The sequence below is a fragment of the Lepisosteus oculatus genome, chromosome 16 (assembly GCF_040954835.1).
Source record: "Lepisosteus oculatus isolate fLepOcu1 chromosome 16, fLepOcu1.hap2, whole genome shotgun sequence".
Lineage (NCBI taxonomy): Eukaryota > Metazoa > Chordata > Actinopteri > Semionotiformes > Lepisosteidae > Lepisosteus > Lepisosteus oculatus.
This window is the reverse complement of record NC_090711.1, coordinates 3,481,070-3,499,181: the sequence shown is the minus strand read 5'-3', so window position 1 is coordinate 3,499,181 and position 18,112 is coordinate 3,481,070. Positions and strand designations below refer to the sequence as shown.

Here is an 18,112-nt window from a genome sequence, read left to right as displayed (position 1 = left end):
ATGATCACAGCGTGAACACTGCAGGAGGACGGTCCAGGCCCTGTGCAGGTTCATCAGGCTGAGATTCACTGCCACACCTGCAACTGCTGCTTTTGAAGCAGGATGGAGGGGGGAAAAAAGCGAGGAAAAAAAGGGGGGCTCGATCTTCATTTCGCAGTTTAAAGATCTGCAGGCGCTGATGATGACGCTTAATAATCAGTGAGCTCCCATGAAGCAAGAAGTCAGTAGAGCACTTGCAGAAACCACCGTCGAGTGCATCAGTTCACCTTGACCTGAGCAGACAATTACAAGAGTTCCAGCAAAGGTACAAGAGTCAGGAGAGGATGAATCAAAGGGGATAAAAAAGAGTAGTGTCTTGGACAACATCGACTGAAATAGTGGAAGCTTCAATTTCGTAGACTAAAGCAAGCATTGTTCCAGAAAATTATGAAATCCAAATTTTAGCCTAAAAAATCATTTCGCTGGTATTGTACAGTATGTTCTGTCTATACTTGTGACATCTGCTGTTTGTGTCTTGCCATCATGCATCGTAAGATAATGCAGGGAACTTGCCAATTGCAAAGCTAAAGCAGAGGTGCCAGCTATTCGAACTTCCCTTTCATGAACCACAGTACAAAATTTTACTGACAAGAGAGCTTCCTGAATCCAGCCTGCAGGAACCAGATCAGAGTCACTTCATGGCATTTCTTCCATTTGACCTCCTAATTACTGATCTCTTAACTGAACGAGCGAGTTACATCATGTTTTCATCTGTCCAACCATTTGAGTTTTATTTTCTTTCAAAAACACAGTAGTCACACAGATCACATTTTAATTCAAATTAAACATGACACCTAAATCAACTTATTAGCTGCTGGAACCAATAAAAAGATCTAATCAAGCACGTCCTTAATTCCAATAGGGATTTAAAGAAGTAATGGGGAAGTCAGTTGAAATGCAAACTGACAGAAACTGATGTCACCAGGACAAGGTGTAGAAGAGTCTTTCTTTTGCAGTTATTCGTGATTGTTAATGTATGAAATGCAGTGGAAGGAGTCCTGTAGCTTTCCCTGTAGACTCTAGACAAGGGTATTGCGTGTGGAACGTCTTACGCTCCACTGATGTAATATTGTAGAACCTAGACTGGTATTTAAGCCAATACGATGTAGCAGTGTTCTCACATTCTGTGGGACTCAAGAGTAGTCCCTCGTTACTATCTGCCTGTACCGGAGGACCGCAACTTAATAATCTTCAATGAGTCCAGATCTGGAAAAGATCCTCACCAGGAACACCACAGCTAGACTGCATATAGGCAGCACTGTTACCATTTTAAAGTCACCTTTGTCGGCACGATTTAACTAGGTTGTGCCTGGTTATTAAAGGGACAGGAGAAATCTGACAACAACCCAATGCTCTGGACTGGACGTAGGGTTCCCTTTGTTTTAGAGGACACAGTGCTGTAGTAGCTGCTGTTCTGAGCTGTTAAATCAAGGTCCTGAATATTTTGCCATTAAAAATTCCATTGCACTTTTCACGAGAGTGGGGGTGTTCGCCCCAGTGTCCTGGGGTCATTCCGCTACTCTCCATAAAGTTACCCTATAATTCAACTGGAGAACCACTTTCTCAGGTCTCCAGCTGATGAGCTGTGCTGTGGCGCTACTTGTGGCTGCTGTCTCCTCTCCTCTATGTAAAGTATTTCCGAATCCTTTTGGATAAAAATAACTACTCTAAAACGCATAAACGCATAGCTGGATGTGAACTTGGATCGTGCAGTACATTGGTGAGAAAGCTGCCCTTCTGTGTTTCAGCCTCCTGTACGACTTCTACCACTATTTCTACATGGTGACCAATGTCCTCTTCTACGTGAGCTCCACCATCAACCCCATCCTGTACAACCTCGTGTCGGCCAACTACAGGCAGATCTTCCTGTCCACGCTCAGCTTCTTCTGCCTGCCCTGCCAGAGGAGGAGGAGGAGGAAGCAGCCTGCAATGGCCAGACACTCCAACAGCATCTCCAGCAACCACACCTTCTCCACCAATATGATCAAGGAGACCACTTACTAGGCTTCTCCAGCCCAGAATACCGTGGACCCCTTTCCCCTGTACACACACATCCCAGAGGACCACCGGCACAGAGATGCAGTCCTTTCTGCCACTTTGTCTGGAGAGCGCCCATCATCCGTTAACGCTTCGGTTTCCAGTCCCAGGAATCCACTGATCCGCGACATGAGCCTTTCCCAGAAACCAGTGCGAACGTTCTAGTCATAAAAAAGGATTCCTCCCAGTGTATAGCTCACTTGAAGAGTTGACAGGGTAAGTGAAATTTGTCGACAATGGCCAATGTACCCAAAATATCCCACGTTTCCAATTCCGCTGGGATAAAATTCAATTTAACTTGATTATTTATATATTCTGCACTGCAAAGGAAAATGGGGAGGAAAAGTTTTGTACCCCATTGTTGAAATGGACTCTTTTTAAGTGCAGTAAAATAAGCTTATAGCACAAGAGCTCTTGCACTACAGCATCATTGGTCCAAGATTTTAAACAGTTTTTTCTTTAGCCAAAGCTTTTTTTGTACAGAACTGCAAATCATCACCTCATGCATTTCCAATGCACTCCATACAGAGTGCACAAGGTGCATTTTCATCAGAAACCAAGTACAGAGGAAAGCTCTGTTCTCACTCCTCTTCATGCATTTTGATGTCCTGTACATGGGTTCAAATTGATTTACTAAATTTGGCTTTTATCAATATCAATAATGCAACAGCAAGTGAGACCAGTTTCAAACCCGTGGATGGCGGATTTGGCTTCAGTTTGCATGAAGCCAGGCACAGGGGATCAATATTAAGCCAGAGAAGTACAGCACATCTTCCCACCTAGTAAACTTCTCTGTTCTACTCTGCTTTCAAGATCAAAGCAGGCTGCAGCTTTGCAGCATAGCAGCATAGAAAAGCCATTTCTTTGCATGCATTTTCTTTCTCAGATTGAGCAGTGACACGTGAATTACATGCATGTTAAGTAAATAATTACCATGACCCAGCCAATGTTTGCAAATGGGAGGTGTCCAGACACACGCGCACACACACGGCCAACAGGCTGCATGATGATCCCTCTTCAAAAGAGCAGGGCATCTGTCAGCCCTTCTGAAGGAAACACGGGGGCGAGGTGTGATCTAACTGCAAGGAGAACATGCTCTTCTCGCTTTTGGGGGAAAACAGCACATGTGTTGCGGACACAGATGTCTCCACCTCCCATTAGCACCCGAGTGCAAAGACTCTTGTGAAACACTCGGAGCGAGACAGGCGCTGACCCGCATCAGCTAGGAAAGACGGGAGAGAGAAATCAGAAGCATCCATCAAGGAGAATATGCGATACAAGAGGTGCTACTTCAAGCAGAGAATATTTAACGTTTCGCTTCATTTCACCCTGTAGGTGAAATTATCTGCTTTCTGTACCGTTCACGCTGAATAACTGACACTGACAGACGCCCCCATACCTAATAAAAGTGAAAATCCTGTGAACTGCTAGAGCGACTTATGAGAAAACATCAATGAACTGTCACTGGAGAACCTCCTCCTCCTCTCCCCAGAATTCATCAACGTGAAGACAAAAGCTCAGGTGATGTCAAAGTGCTTTTTTGTAGTGTGGTAAGTTACAATCGCAAGCTAGTGCTACAGCAGACATAAGCCTACATGTTATCACACATCAAAATGAAGTCCCATCTCTCTAAGTGACCGGCCCCTGTTCGCTGACCCTCAGTGCCCTTTTCCAAATGCAGCACTTGTCCATGTGAAGAAACCCATTCTCAAACTGAATGTTGTTGTACCTTGTAAATAAAGTCTATTTTATCCGAACTGTTGCTTTTACTGTGCTTTGAATATTTTGCTGTTTTGTACTCTGTTTCTCTGGGAGTTAATTCTTTTATTGTTGTGATAAACTTCAATCGAGCAGCGCCCCCATTTAAAACAGAGGCACTGCAGGTTCATGTCAATGACATTTCTAATCAGCGTTGTAATCCTGTAATGCATGCACTTGTGTCTTTAACTGCGTCTTGTCTTTCCATAAAACAGAGGAATCCCAAACTGGCATTTAAAAACCTCCAAAGGCACAGTCTCAGATTATACTTTCGCCCAGGGTACCTTGATAATTATGTTATCCTATGGTTTGATCCAAAGTGACTCACATCTGTACCCATTTACTCAGCTGGGCATTTGACGTGAGCAATGTGAAGTGAAGTACCCCACAAGCACACACTCAGATCGCAGAGCCCTGACCGCCCCTCCACACCGCGGATAGATCTGCCCTTATTATCTGAGGAAAGCAGAAACAAAGGGCAGACAAAGACAAGGCATCGTACCATCCCTGCTATTAAAATCCAAATTTCATACTGAAGCTAGATTTGCAAAGGCAATAATTCTGTTTTTCCTCCGAGTACCTAGAAGATCAACTGCAGTGCTTTCTTGCAGGAAGACTGCAGAAATCTCTAAGTGTGATTACAGTGAAGCAGAATGGGACCTTCACTACTGGGCTCAACTGACACCTGTTTGGAATTCACTGACAAAATTGGCACTTCACCTCTTTATCCTTTTGTACAGTATTATAAGGCAACTTTAACCTAACAAAGTGTGGTCTACCATTCTCTTGTTTTGTACATAATTTTGGAATTTGTAAAACGGCTCTTCTGTATATAGGCAAAGACTTCTTGTTCGTTTTCAGTTGTTCAATGTGACACTTATGTTTTGCTGCAAAGTATCAATAAAATGTGCATTTCTTTCACTCTAATCAAGACTAACGCTTTATTTTCCAAAATAAGATGACTGAAGCTGTACAAAAGTGCAGTTTGCCTGTTGATGGGCATTTAAAAACCAAAACAAATCAAATTAAATGAAAGGGGCTCAGCCTGCTCTTTGGCCAAACCGCAAAGAAGCCGATCATCTCATTTATGTGACAATGGAATGATGAGTTTGCCAACAGAGGAAAAAAAAGTGGGCCAAACATCTTTAAAAGCCAAGTTTAAATACCACTCCATTGCACAAGATGCGCTACTTACACATCCCAATGAAAAGAAAACTGTTTACATCTGTAAGCCAACACATACAGTACATACAGTACCAGCCCGTACTACAAATAAAGTACAATGCTACGTGTGTGCAAATGTACACAAAATAGATGTACTGCAGGCACACTATGTTTATTGTTTTAAAGCAGTCCACCAAGAAATTAAACGATGACATTACAGACTTCAGTCAGGGAGATATACCAAGGCAAAGCCTGGACAAATGTACAAATCATAAATCAAAACAGAACGTCAGGGGAAGAAGACGATTTAAAAAAAACATCATCTCCATAGAAACTGGAACTGCTGACCTTCATTGCTTTCAGTGGCATTTTCCATATCTATGGACCAGCACATTCTCTTTTCTTAACACTGCCTTTTAGGCATCAATGTGCAACGCACACACAGAGAGGGAGGCGATCCTATGCCATGTTGTGATTGCAGAGTACGGAGAAATGCTTTAGCACAGATCAGCACCATTCGCAAGCCCCTGGTGGGGGCAAGCGCTGGCAGCAAGTTCAGCTCCATCGCCGCACATGTGGAATAACTCCATGTACTGCACGACGTTCTCCCTCTTTGCCTGAAAGGGCCAGAGCAGTTTGGAGTGGCGCTGGCTTGCGCAAAAGATTCATCCCATCAGGTTTTGGAAATCTTTGGACACAGTCCGTTGACTAATGTTTGGGATCAATTTTATGCTGGTGTAATTAAGAAAAAAATCAATTCGGCTACCAAGAGCTCAGCTACAACTGAAGTGAGGAGGCTTTTCTGTTTGGATATTGCAAACTAGAGCCCATATGCTACAGAAGCAGCCTCAGAACCTTCTGCTGGAGCTATAGCACAGACCCCAAATCCACGTATTCTGTTCACCATGCAAAATACTTTAATTCACACCCATGTCACCACTTTTTGAAGATGCGATCTGCATATAAAATTTCTGAATCTAAGCTTTTTCAATTACTCCAAGAGCCAGTATATACTGATTTGATTTCCTTTCAGACATTTGACTCAATTGTTTTCCTCTGGGTGTCTGTGCTCTGTTCCCGATAGTAAAGAGGCAGTTTTTAAAATGCTAAAACCCTTGCAACCCAGCAAATCAGAACTTGCCAAAAGAAATTATGCCCTGCTTCGATAAGAACAGAATGCAATGAAACCACACTTTAAAGCTGTGGGCAAATCTGTTAAAAGTTTCTTGTTCAATATTCAATATGAAAAATATTCACAAATTAGTTCATGAATCATGGATGTTTCCTTAAAAAAAAAATCTCTTAGGTTGCAATGTGACAGCATCTTGCCAATATTCATGCAGAAGACCCCAGACCTTCCCCTGGACAGCGAGTGACATTTAGAAGAGCCTGCGTTCTAATAACACAGGTGTCAGTCACCCGCAGTGTGGAGGAAGGCAGCAAGCCTGATCTGAAGGAAAAGCCAGGAATTAAGGTGATCACAGAGATCAGAAGAGACCACAGGGTTCAAGGGAGGTCATCCCCTCATGCCTGTTGTACACAGGGGTCACAGGAGGTCAACTTCACATGGCCACTGCACATAGGGTCAGTTTTCATACAAAGCAGCAATTGCTTACCAAACAAAAAAGATCATCCTATGAAATAACCAGCCCACCCCTCTCTGGTTATTACACGATAATATAATATTCCAAGGCAATTGCAATCAGTCACACAGTTCATCAGATATGCAACCATTTGCAATGCAGCAACTGTAGTTGTACTAGCAAACTTGTCAGTAATTTGGAAATGCTGCCATAATAAAAAAAGTAAGCCCATTAATTTTTGCGCCAAGGTATCGCAATCAATATACTGTATACAAAGTTTACATACACTATATATAATCGAAAAATTTAATCCCCCATCTATATTTTCACTTCTAAATGTAACAACAAAATGTAAAAGATTTTGTGCAACATGATGTCAAAGTCTTCCAGTCTAATCAAAGAAAAATCAGTGACGTTTTCATGAATTATGTTTTCAGTGTAACAGAGGTCCGAGACATGTTACCCAGTGACAGTGGTGAAGGCGGGTCCTAATGTTTTGGCCAGGGGGAGTAAATGCACATACTGCTCCCACCTGAGCTGAGCTGCAGAGGCACGTAGGAAGCTGTTTGCTTCCTGCAACAGGTGACTGCTGGGATTTCAAACGGAGGCCGGCTCCTTCTGCCTCATCCTCCCTGAAGCTCCTCCGGGACCTCGTTACCGTCAGCCCAGCTCGTCAGGGCGCTGCCGACAGAAAGGCCGGAATGTCAAGGCTGCTGCAGACGCTTCTGGAAGCCGTGCTCATGTTGCCAATAAGAACTGGGAAGCCAGGTCAGCGCAGCTTTAAAGATAAACCTTGGGAATTCTGGACCACATCCTCACACCTCTTAAAGAAGCAGACTACAAGGATGATGGGTGGGCGATTCTGATTCAGACACCCATGAGGAACATCGGCAGTTTCTACAGAACTTTTCAAGCACGTGATAAAGACTCGCTGGCGATCACTGCCCCGTTCTGTAAAGTCCTGCCATCTTGCGTTTCTGTTCTCCAACAGAACCAAGCTTCTCCCTGCTGTGTCCAATCACTCAATGAGCACAAGGAGACGTGAACACTGCTGAGTTCTACTAAACCAGTGTAGAATTATTAACATCCAGCCATTTTCTAAACACTTGGTCACCGTGGAGCCTGTCCATGTCAGTCCGTGCCAGGGCTCACACACACACACACACACACACACACACACACACACACACACACACACACACACACACACACACACACACCAGGGGCAATTTTTCCAGAAGCCCATTCACATAAAATTCACATTTACCAGTCTTTGGACTGTGAGAGGACACCGGAGCTCCCAGAGGAAACCCACACAAACAGGGGGAGAAGATAGCACCTCAGGCCCAGAACCGAACCCCGAGTCCCAGTCAGCCACTGTCCCAAACAGATTATTAACAGACAACTAGAAAAGAAGGGAAGCCACTTCTCTTTCCCTCAGATGTGCTGATCCCTGCCAGGGTCAGCACAGTGAATTCAGCCAGAAATCAAGACTGCAAATGCAATGAAAGAAGAAGAAGAAGTCGAGGACAGGCTAAAAAAGTCTTCCCTTGCTCTTTCTAAAAGGAATTCAGCTCACACTGCAGCCTTAACACCGAGGAGTCCTTCTCTCCTACTGGATAACTGCATAGGGTACATGTCAGTCATCTTCAAATGTGTTTGTGAAGGTCCATTTATTCCACTAATGCGCATTTGCTAAAAGCATCGTCTGCTTCATTTTGTTTCAGCAAAACCATTTCATTATAAATTTTTACACTAGGCTGCATTTTTATATTCTCCAATATCAAATGAACTTGCGGCATCGCTGTGGATAATGCCCCAGAAATGCCCAGACACTAACATACTGTACTGTGTTCATTCTCCCTGTGCTGCAGAAAATAAATTCTCAATCACCAGGGATGAAAACGTACTTTTAACAATTAAAAAAAAAAAGAAAAGAAAGTCTCTTTGATTAAAAATAAACACGCAGCAAATTAGAGATTTCTGAATTGTTTCATAAAAAACATTTGATATTGTCCATGTATTTAAGCAAGTATTACAATCATCAAATAGAGTTGCCCTGAAAGATCAGACAAACAAGGGACAGCGCTTTCTTTTAGCAGTCTGCTAACTGACTGAACATTGTGCTCAACTTTCCAGTTAACATGTATTTGCACAAAGAGACGTTCATTAAAAAACACAGTATGAAAATCCTTTGATGAATATCTATTAAAACTGGCCTAATTTGTCAACAACTTTTTCGCTTCTGGGTATCACTTTCAAGTATATTGATTTATTTGCAAATGCAAAACACTTTACAAAGCAAAACAATGGCTGATTCATTCTCGCCTGTCCAATCAATTTTTCAGATACTGTGTGTGCAGTTTTAAATGTATGGGCTTTGGTTCCCTCTGGATTTCACTATTGTAACCATTTATATTATGCAAATGTGTTAATTGATATTGCTGCTTTACTGACTAAAGTAAAAATGTGCTGACTATACCTCAACAGCAAAGGAGCTCAGGCTTTTTTATTTAAAAATCATAACTTACACTGCAGTAAAAGTTATACTACAATACAACTCAGGAAACTCAGCAAGCTTTTTGGATATTGGAGGTCAGATAATATCTTTAACAATACTGGTACATGCAGAATAAAAATTCTACGTAAGAGAAAAAAAATTGCCTTACGTGACCTTGCAGTGCATACGTCTGGACACTGAATCATGTTGAGTGATTCTTGAAAGACATTCGCTGTAGCCAGATATTAAGAGCTTGTCTCCAAATTTGTCCCCTATTGGCTATGAGAGATCTAAACCCCTGCTGCACTGTATAAGACACTGTAGTCAATCACCCTCAATCAGTGACCTGCTCCTTCAGATAACTCTTCTTGTTCTGCACAGAGCAGCCTCTTGTGTCCAGCAGCTGAGGAAACTGAAGGCATAAACATACCGGCCAGGCAGAGACTAGGTGGTTTACAGATAATAAAACAGATTTGGCTCAAACCTTTATCCCATAACTTTGGACATTTTACTACATCGACTTCAGTGCAGTACCTTTCGCAAAGGTACAATAGCCTTCCAGTTACCATCCAGAACCAAGCCTGCTATGCCACACACCTGCTCCTAGACCTTGCATCTTACTTTGTACAGTATATGCTATACACATGGCAGAGTGTCATTAAAAATGAGTTTTTTGAATGTTTAAAAGTTGCTCAGAAATTTATAGCAAATAAAATCATTTTTTTTGACCGGCGCAGAAGCGTTTGACATTTTGGTGTCCAAATCTATCCAATTTTTTTCCATGGCAACACAAAAGGTTGGTCACTGCCCAGAGTTAATGTATGAAAGGGACCCAGAAATGAGTTAAGCTTGGGAGATCACAGCTCTGCTGGGCTCTCAGGAGACCCCTGTAATAAACCTAATGAAAACTGTGCCATTATCTCTTGCATACCTACAACATATAGATAACTAATAAATCTATATACTGTATTCTATAGAAATAGATATATAGAACTCCATTTGACACATCCATTTCTCATCTTTATAGATAAATTGTACAGTAGGTCTCCCGAGACCTCAGCGGAAACTATGAACCTCCCTAATGTTTGGAAAACTAAGGAATAAATAAATGTCAGCATTATCATTGGAATCTGAAGTTAACGGCAAGCTCGTGAGCGCATTCTAGACCGAAACCCAATTAACGGAACGATTCGAGGAATGCGAAACACTCTCCTCGCCTGGCAAGCCATCCTCCCCCCTGCGGCCGAAGGACTCGGGTACAGACAAGGAGACGCGTAGTGGGGGGGGAGAGAGAATCGGGGACCTCTCAAACAATACACACAACAAAAATGTTAAGCAGCATGACCAGAGCTTGCACTTTCCGAGTCAGAGGAGCACGAGTGCGACTTCTGCAGTGAGATATCAAAGAGCACGCTGGGACTGCGCTGCGCACGACACAGCCCGCTGCCCCGGCCCCTCTTCGGGAGGGTCTCACAGGAGAAGAGCTGTCGGATTCCCCCAGATACCCCACGTGACCGATGCGGCCCCAGCAGCTCTACTATCGGGGTGCTGATCCGATTATTCAAATGTTCCCCAGACCGGACAAGAGCACGATCCCTTTTGTCCGAGCTAAAACAAAGTCCAGAAAAACGGGACACAACAATGAGACTTCAAACTCAAAATCTCGATTATCGATACTCTCACAAGACATAAACAGCTCAGCCCTTTTTCGTGGTTAAAAATACAAGCAGTATGTATGTATGAGGGGTTTCAGGTTTCGAACCAAGTGAATCAAATAAAATCGCCATGGAAACCAGCATCATAATAAGAGCACTGGGAGTCCTCTGAGTGACACAGCCTCCTCACACTTGTCAAGATCATGCGCTGCTGAGCTATTTAATGCATAAAAAAGAAGTTTAAGAACTGCAGGTGAACTGGCAACAAGTTTTCTTACTTGCATTCTGAATTAATTAAATGCACAGATTTCAACTCCGTTAGTATTAAGCTCCTTCTTTCTGATCGCATTCAGTTGAACAGTTAATTAACCTTGGGTGCGATTTCTTTTTTTTCCTGTAAATTGCACTCTAAAATGCATTTTAAAGGTCTTGGCTACTGTAACCTTTTGTCCTTCGGCAGCCCGAGTCATATTTACAAGAGCAGACATAGAAATTCACAAGCGCTACACATACAGAAATATTTGGAAAAATGTTTTGGAGGAGAACAAAGAAAAGAGACATTTCGTAGCTTGGTGAACGAGTGTTTTAATTAAATACAAATTAAATTTCATTGAAAATGGTTCATTTGCCGCTGAAGCAGACTAATGAAGTACCATTTGCGAAAAGAACCTATTAATTCTTCATTCGGCAATGGGGAGTCTGAATTTCGATAACGATCATAAACAGATTACTCATTCCAGTCGCTTCTCCCAGCGATGCGTCAGACGGCTTAATTCTCTGCAGCCCAGGAAAAGCCTGATCTGGCACTTCATTTCCAGCATGAAAAATAATCCACGGCGTCTTTCAGGGACTGCAGTCTGCTTCGGGAGAGCCATCCCTCTCAGTCTGATGTCCACCCTGTTTTCATGATTGCTCCTCACCTGCTGCGGTCTAGTCAGGTGCCAACGCTGGCGAGAAATGCGCCAATCCTCCCACTGGCATGCCCTCTCCGACTGGCAAAGGCAGGCATACTGTACTTCCAGCATTGGCCAGGTGTGCTCACCTTGGCCCACACCAGCAACAGGTGGTGACCTGCTGGGCACCAGCAAGCTTGCAGAGGCATCAATTGGAGACGCAGCACTCCGGCAACTGATGCCAACACCTGCGTGAGGAGCCATGGGGCTCACCGTGGGCACATTGGATGAAGCCGCTCAGCTAAAGGAGACACTTGGCAGGACACTGGGTATCGGCTCCACTGTGCAGGTACAGTACAAGAGTCACAGCAGTACGCCGAGCTGATTGCTATCCCCAAACTGGGGCAAAGGATTCATGCAGTAAAACAATCACCAATTCCAAAAGAAAAAAAAAAAGAACTGTAGTCACCATTGCCAACGTAAAAGAAAAAATGAAAATCATAGATTCCTCTTCAGAACACACCAAAATCCAGAATCATTTCCTCATGCTGTGGGTAATCACAGGGCAAAGCTCTGAAAATCCACTGCTTAAACAGAGTCCAATCAAAGCATTTTGTCAAAGAAGGAAATTACAGATTCTGCAAATGCTATAAAAAAATGGGCTCCTCTCAATGCCCATTAATAAGCAGGTAACAAGGCAGCTGCGGTTGGTTCAAATGGTAGGGCAGAAGCTCATGCCGGTATGTGCATTTCCTAATCCCACATTAATTCAATCATTACTACATCAGCTAACACTTATCACAGTCGTAATCAGTTACTGCAATTTGGGAAATGTGTTTAACTCTTTCATGTACTGCATGCGGCTCCGGCCTGCCGATGCTTTTTTATTGGTCTGGAGCCGTTACAGAGCTGAACGTTAGAAAGGTTACGCACAGGGGAGAAAGGGAGGCCTTCGGCCCATGGAGATCATCGGCTCCTCTGTACTCCCCGAGCCTCAGAAACAAATACGGGACACTGACCACTCGAATAAACCTAACCAGCACGTCTCTGGGAGCTCGGAGCAAACTCAAGTATCCTACCGAAGCCCAAAGCCCAACTCCACACAGGCAGGTGCCACCACATGAACTCGAACCCAAGACCCCGGGAGCTGTGACACGGTAGCACTCACCACTCCGCCGCCTGGCCCCTCCTTGACGTCACCTCGTGGTATCTTTTCATTTCCTGTCCAGCTGCTTCATCAGTTGTTAAACCCCTTTGTGAGATGGAAAACAATGGATTAGTCATGCCAAAAAAACCCATAAGAATTCTGCTGCCTGGAAGCAAGCACCAAGAGCAACCCTCCAATCGGGGGTAGCCCCAGGGCCTGCGGTCGATACTGCCTGCTAAGCCTTAATGACTGCAATAATGTCACAAATGGGTTGTTTAAACTGAATGGGCTGTTTTCTGGCAGCATGTGTGCTCATGATGAGCACTCCAATTTTCACAAGAGGACTGCGTCGCCTGCACTTGGGCTTGGCGGGCTGTGGGGCCGAGGGATTATCTGCAGGTGCACCTCCAGCTCCGCCGGCAGCAGACCAAGACAGAACATTTAGGTCTGAGGATGGTGCCTTCTCTCTCTCTCTCTCGGTCTCAGCCCGATCTCGCTTGCTCGGTCCCTGACCAACTTCTGCCATTCCGTCGAAGCTTCTGTTTTGAGCGCACCTGTGGCCTCGCTGCTACTGCTTCGGTGGCTTTATTCCAAACTGGGAATTCCCTGCAATTACTCCAGTGCAGAGTAATGTAAATCACTTGATGCACTTAAGCTCTGGAAACATGAATCCATGTAGCTTGGTGCCTGCAATACAGATCCACACTGCCAGTATACATGTATTTACTGTAGGCTATTGCCATTGTCCAGTGGGTACAGTACATCTGCATTCTTTTTGTTCTACTTTTGTGCAGCACTTGCTTGGCACCTTCTGCAACGGCGTTACTTAAGTGTCTTTAAATGCAGACTGTTGTCATGGGGACCGGCTGTGTACAGACACGGTGAAGAGGAAGCTTTCTGGATCCTGAAACCGATAGGTGCCAAACTGCTGGAGGCTGTGATAGTGTGAAGGAAGATGAGCAACAAATAGACTCAGCTGTCGGGAAGGCAGAAGACTTGGACAGTCACAGACAAACCTGGTCAGGAGGGCAGAACTGAGATCCTTCCCAGCATTCAACCACAGGCTAGCTAGCTGCAGGAGGCGCGGCTTCACTTCTGAGAAGTTGGGATAAGGCGGACACAACTGGATAGGCATTATTTTCACTCGCAACTCAATTTGATTTTTATTGCGCCGGCGAGCAGCTGAACATGAAAGCGTGCTCCAGCGAAGAGCCAGCAACTCAGCATCACGCCCGCGATGGAGTTTAATAAGATCTGCTCTCAACAGTTCACAGGAGGCTGGTCGGGAGCCTCTTGAATCCTGGGAATATCCTTGCTGAACCCAGACCATCCGAATGCGGTGCTGTATCTGCATTGCAGAGCTTCACCTTAAGCCAGTTCACAGGGCTTTCCAGGAAATGCCTTTCCCAAAGGTTTCTGCAGATAATTCAGAAAGTCTGCTGAATACATGTGCTGCCAGAAACGATTCGGCCCAGAAGACTTGAATATTTAAAAATTTCGCTTTCAGCTCAGTCACACTAGAGATCTAATGTAATCGCGCCTTCAATGAGCAGTTCCTAACCGTGCTAAGAGGTTGAAGACTTTGCCAAAGTACATTTCCATTACTCATTCCTCCAATGGTTCACACCACAGGCCTACAGTACTTTATTTTGGCAGAATTATTCAAACCTTTCACATATGCATTTTCACTTCCCAAGTACATTCATTATTCATGGTTGGATCCGTAATACGAATAGCTCATCTTTACTGTCCCAATCGAGTATCCTGCCACTGTTTTCTGAGGATAAAGATCTAAGACAAGATGTTCCATTGTAAAAGGAAAAAAATTAAACACTAACAGCACCGAATTAATTGTTGGGAGTGCTGCAATAATTGCCTTTACCCTTCAACTGGTAAATGTTGAATATTGAATGCACTGAATATTGGCTTTTCGGCTCACATTAAAAAATAATCAACAGCAGAAAGTAATGAGTTTTTGCCTTGGACAAGCGAGATGCCCCTGCACTTTTCAGAAACACAATTCACTGTCCCCTAGGCCTTGGGTCACAGCGCTGCCTGAGCAGGAACTCCCCCTCAAGAAGAACTGTACCGCCTAGAGCTTCGTGACAGAAGTGTTCTTCCCCTCCAAGCCCACTTCCCCTGCGTGGAAGACTGGGGTAAAAAAGAAAAGATTTCTCCAATTCTACTAATGTGCCAATACAATAGAGCATTAAACATGTCCCATAAATTTGCCCGAGTGTATATACAGTGTTTCACAGTCTGTTCAGAACACAGCAGTAGAGGGGTACAGGGTCTGTGATGATCCTGACAGGGGCTGAGAGTGAGGATCGCCGCAGCACAGAGCTGAAGGTCAGTAACCAGGGGGCAGGCTGTCCTTGCTCAGGTTCAGCCCAGGAGGAGAACCGGCAGGCAGATCACAGCAGCACAAAGCAATTTATCCAATTATTCTCAGACAAAACAACACATTTCAAACAGCTTTTATCTTTTAGGCCTTTCAGGAAGTAAACATACTTAGAGCTCTGTCATATACAGGCTCCTCTGCTCCAAGAGGCAGTGCAAATCCACAGTCATTTTTGGTCACGCAAAACCAGTCTTCCTATGAAGCCAGTCTAAAAAAAAACAAACATATTTGCATTGCATGAAGAATGAGAAATAGAAACGTATTTGACAAAGGCAATCATATATAAGAAGCTTTGGAGGCTTATTATTGATGAGAACGATTTTGTTCATCAGCTAATGGCGGTCTCTAAATGGAGGTCTCTAAAAATTGCAGTTCGATCGACTTTAATTTAATTTGAGGTTTGCCCACGAACGAGAGCAAGCATGTTCTCTCAGATGGAAGCACTTTGTGAAGCTAAACATATCACCGCTACGATCCCAAGTTTCATTTTCGTCTTAGTTTGAAGTTTAGCTGCAAGTTGATCACCTGACTCCAAATACCACCCGTGTTGTTAGTCACAGGTAAGTCTGGATTTTTCCCCAACTCTCCGTTCCCAGAATCCGATCGGAGGGGACAAAGGAGTGTGCGTGAGTGAGGGTAGCGTCCCTGCAGGCAGACAAGCAAAATCCAGGGAAAACTTCTGAGAAAACTTCTCCACAAAGCGCCACTCCAGGAGGACGTCAGGAGAGGGCAGTGGAACACAAGGGGATGTCAGGAGAGGGCAGTGGAACACAAGGGGATTGTTCCATGAAGGGGAGCAGAGGTGCAGTCCTATAATCCGATTTTTGTCCAGTTGGTCCTGGGATATGGCACCAGCTTCCACAAGTGTTGTCCCACAATTGGCTACTCTGTCAATTGCTTACATCATGCTTATTGGGTTCTACATCTCTGTAGTCCAAAAGCCAGCACTGGCATTATCAACGACGCACTGCTGCCAAGCACAAAATCCCATCGGAACCTCCCTACTGGCCTCAGGAAAGGGCCAGCTCGGGGCAGCCAGTCCAGTCTAACACGCTTGTCTTTGCCGGAGCAGCTGGTGATAAAGCCACACAGACACTGGGAGTTCCCTATGGGAACTCCACACAGAAGGCCACCCCAAGCTGGAATCGAACCCAGGATCCGGCAGCTGTGAGGCAGTACCGCTCACAGCCAGCTGCTGCTGCTCCCAGGCTCTGCTGCTAGGCTTGGGCTGACTGGAATCAGTCACTACATCAACAACCCCTTCGGGCTCACTTGCAAGAGCCAGAGCAGGCCTGCTAGGGGAGTGCGCCCCCTACTGGCTAACAGGCTGCAGCAACAAGGCAAGCGGACTGACTTAAACGTGAGGAAGCCACCAGCCTTTGGGTTCATTTGCATCTTCTCCTCTAGAGTGAAAAGAAATGTAAAAACATTTTAGTCAGTGGCTGACTAAGCAAACAACCTGCTAGGCATAATTAAACCGTGACATGTGAACTAAAGTGCTAAAATGGTTTAGTGTCCATTTACATTAATATTAGGTTAAAGAAATGCAAATGAATCCTCATATCCTCACAAATAAAAAGTTGTGTATTACATGTGAAGTTTCTTACTGGATAATGTGCTGTAGGTATTAAAAGCAGTTTCTTCCTTTACTGCCACTTATAACCACAGTAGGGCCAACAGGACGACTTTGAGGACTTTTTTTTTTTTACTTTACAACCACATGGAGCACGGAGCAGATAGCACGCCGACAGTCCCTACAGCAGCGGACCGGGGAGCGTGTGGAGAAAACCTCCGTGACCGAGACCAGCAGCGTCGCCGATCACAGAAAGAAAAGAAGTGTCCGTACAGCTCATTAGTAAACAAAGCCAATTATGATTGAATTAAAACCTGCAAACTGAAAAGGATTAAGTCTCAAGGAGCCTAATGAAAATTAATCAGGCGGAACAGGCCCACAGAAGGCTGAAATAATCCATTTAAATATAAAAAGAGAGAAATCTGCTATCTTGGGAGTCCTTTTCATTTGCTTTGTTCAGTTCTCTGCCCTGTTAAATACCACGCCATGGGAGCCTAAAAGCCATAAAGCCACAAATCTACTCCAGAACACGCGGCAGACCTCGCTTCCGATTCCTCTCGGTGCAGAGATGCCCTGTGCTCCTGGCGGACTTGCTGGTGAGGCGTGCTGTAATGCCTCTGGCCCACGGAGGAGCACGCTACGCTTCTCTCCCGCGGAGGAGTGGGCCTGATTAAATCACTGGGCCGAAACCGGCGGCAGGTTATTGATTTCCAGGTGTCACGATGTTTCAGTCCGACAGGCCTGCAAACCACTTAGCCGTGCTCGGCGGACAGACAACAGCTCCCCGCTAACCCCTCAGCCCCGGCCTCACAACACCACCTACCCGCCGGCTCTGGGCGGCTCGCCAGCTCGGCGTGGGCGATCTCGAGCTTGACAGGTCCCGCTTCAGGCGGACGACATCTGCCGAGTTTACCCCCGGTAAGGATAATTAATTAGCACCTACCGCAACATTAAACCTGTCAAAGTGTGAACGGGTAGGACACTGATAGATCGACATGACTGAATCAGTTCAGGGCTGCATCACGTCAAGGGTGAGATTTAGAGACTGAGATTTTTCAAGCAAGCTAATGTGAATCACGTCAAAATATCGCACCATCCAGATATACAGGACTAAATCATGTAAATAGGTGGCACTTTAGCACGTGACCTGTTTATTCCAGCCCTTCAATTCTGCATTGCTTCACAGAGGACTGTTTTTATTCAAAAATTTCTGGGTCTGAAATATCACATTTTGTACACATTTCTTCCCTTCATTTCAGATTTGGTACAATGGCCCGGATACATACAACTGGAAAAAAAAAAGTCCTTTCAATGTTGCCTTTACAGAGCTGATGCCAGGGTGCCCACACTCTATCACAGAGC

At 44.6% G+C, this 18,112-nt stretch overlaps 1 protein-coding gene and 1 long non-coding RNA gene across 2 annotated transcripts in view; one reads left to right on the top strand and one right to left on the bottom strand.

Annotated features, from left to right (window-relative positions):
* The window catches only part of ntsr1 (neurotensin receptor 1 (high affinity)), a 33,443-nt gene extending 28,691 nt beyond the window's left edge, over positions 1–4,752 (top strand). The window contains exon 4 of the mRNA XM_006639631.3: positions 1,788–4,752. Coding sequence (XP_006639694.1) covers positions 1,788–2,043 — 256 coding nt within the window. The 3' untranslated portion in view covers positions 2,044–4,752. The remainder of the gene's footprint in view (positions 1–1,787) is intronic.
* A 2,284-nt stretch (positions 4,753–7,036) lies between these two features.
* LOC138223309 (uncharacterized) overlaps positions 7,037–18,112 on the bottom strand; it is a 27,597-nt gene continuing 16,521 nt past the window's right edge. The window contains exons 3-4 of the long non-coding RNA XR_011181735.1: positions 12,798–12,881; positions 7,037–7,262 (exon numbers count right to left, since the gene is read on the bottom strand). This is a non-coding gene — a long non-coding RNA (uncharacterized lncRNA). The remainder of the gene's footprint in view (positions 7,263–12,797; positions 12,882–18,112) is intronic.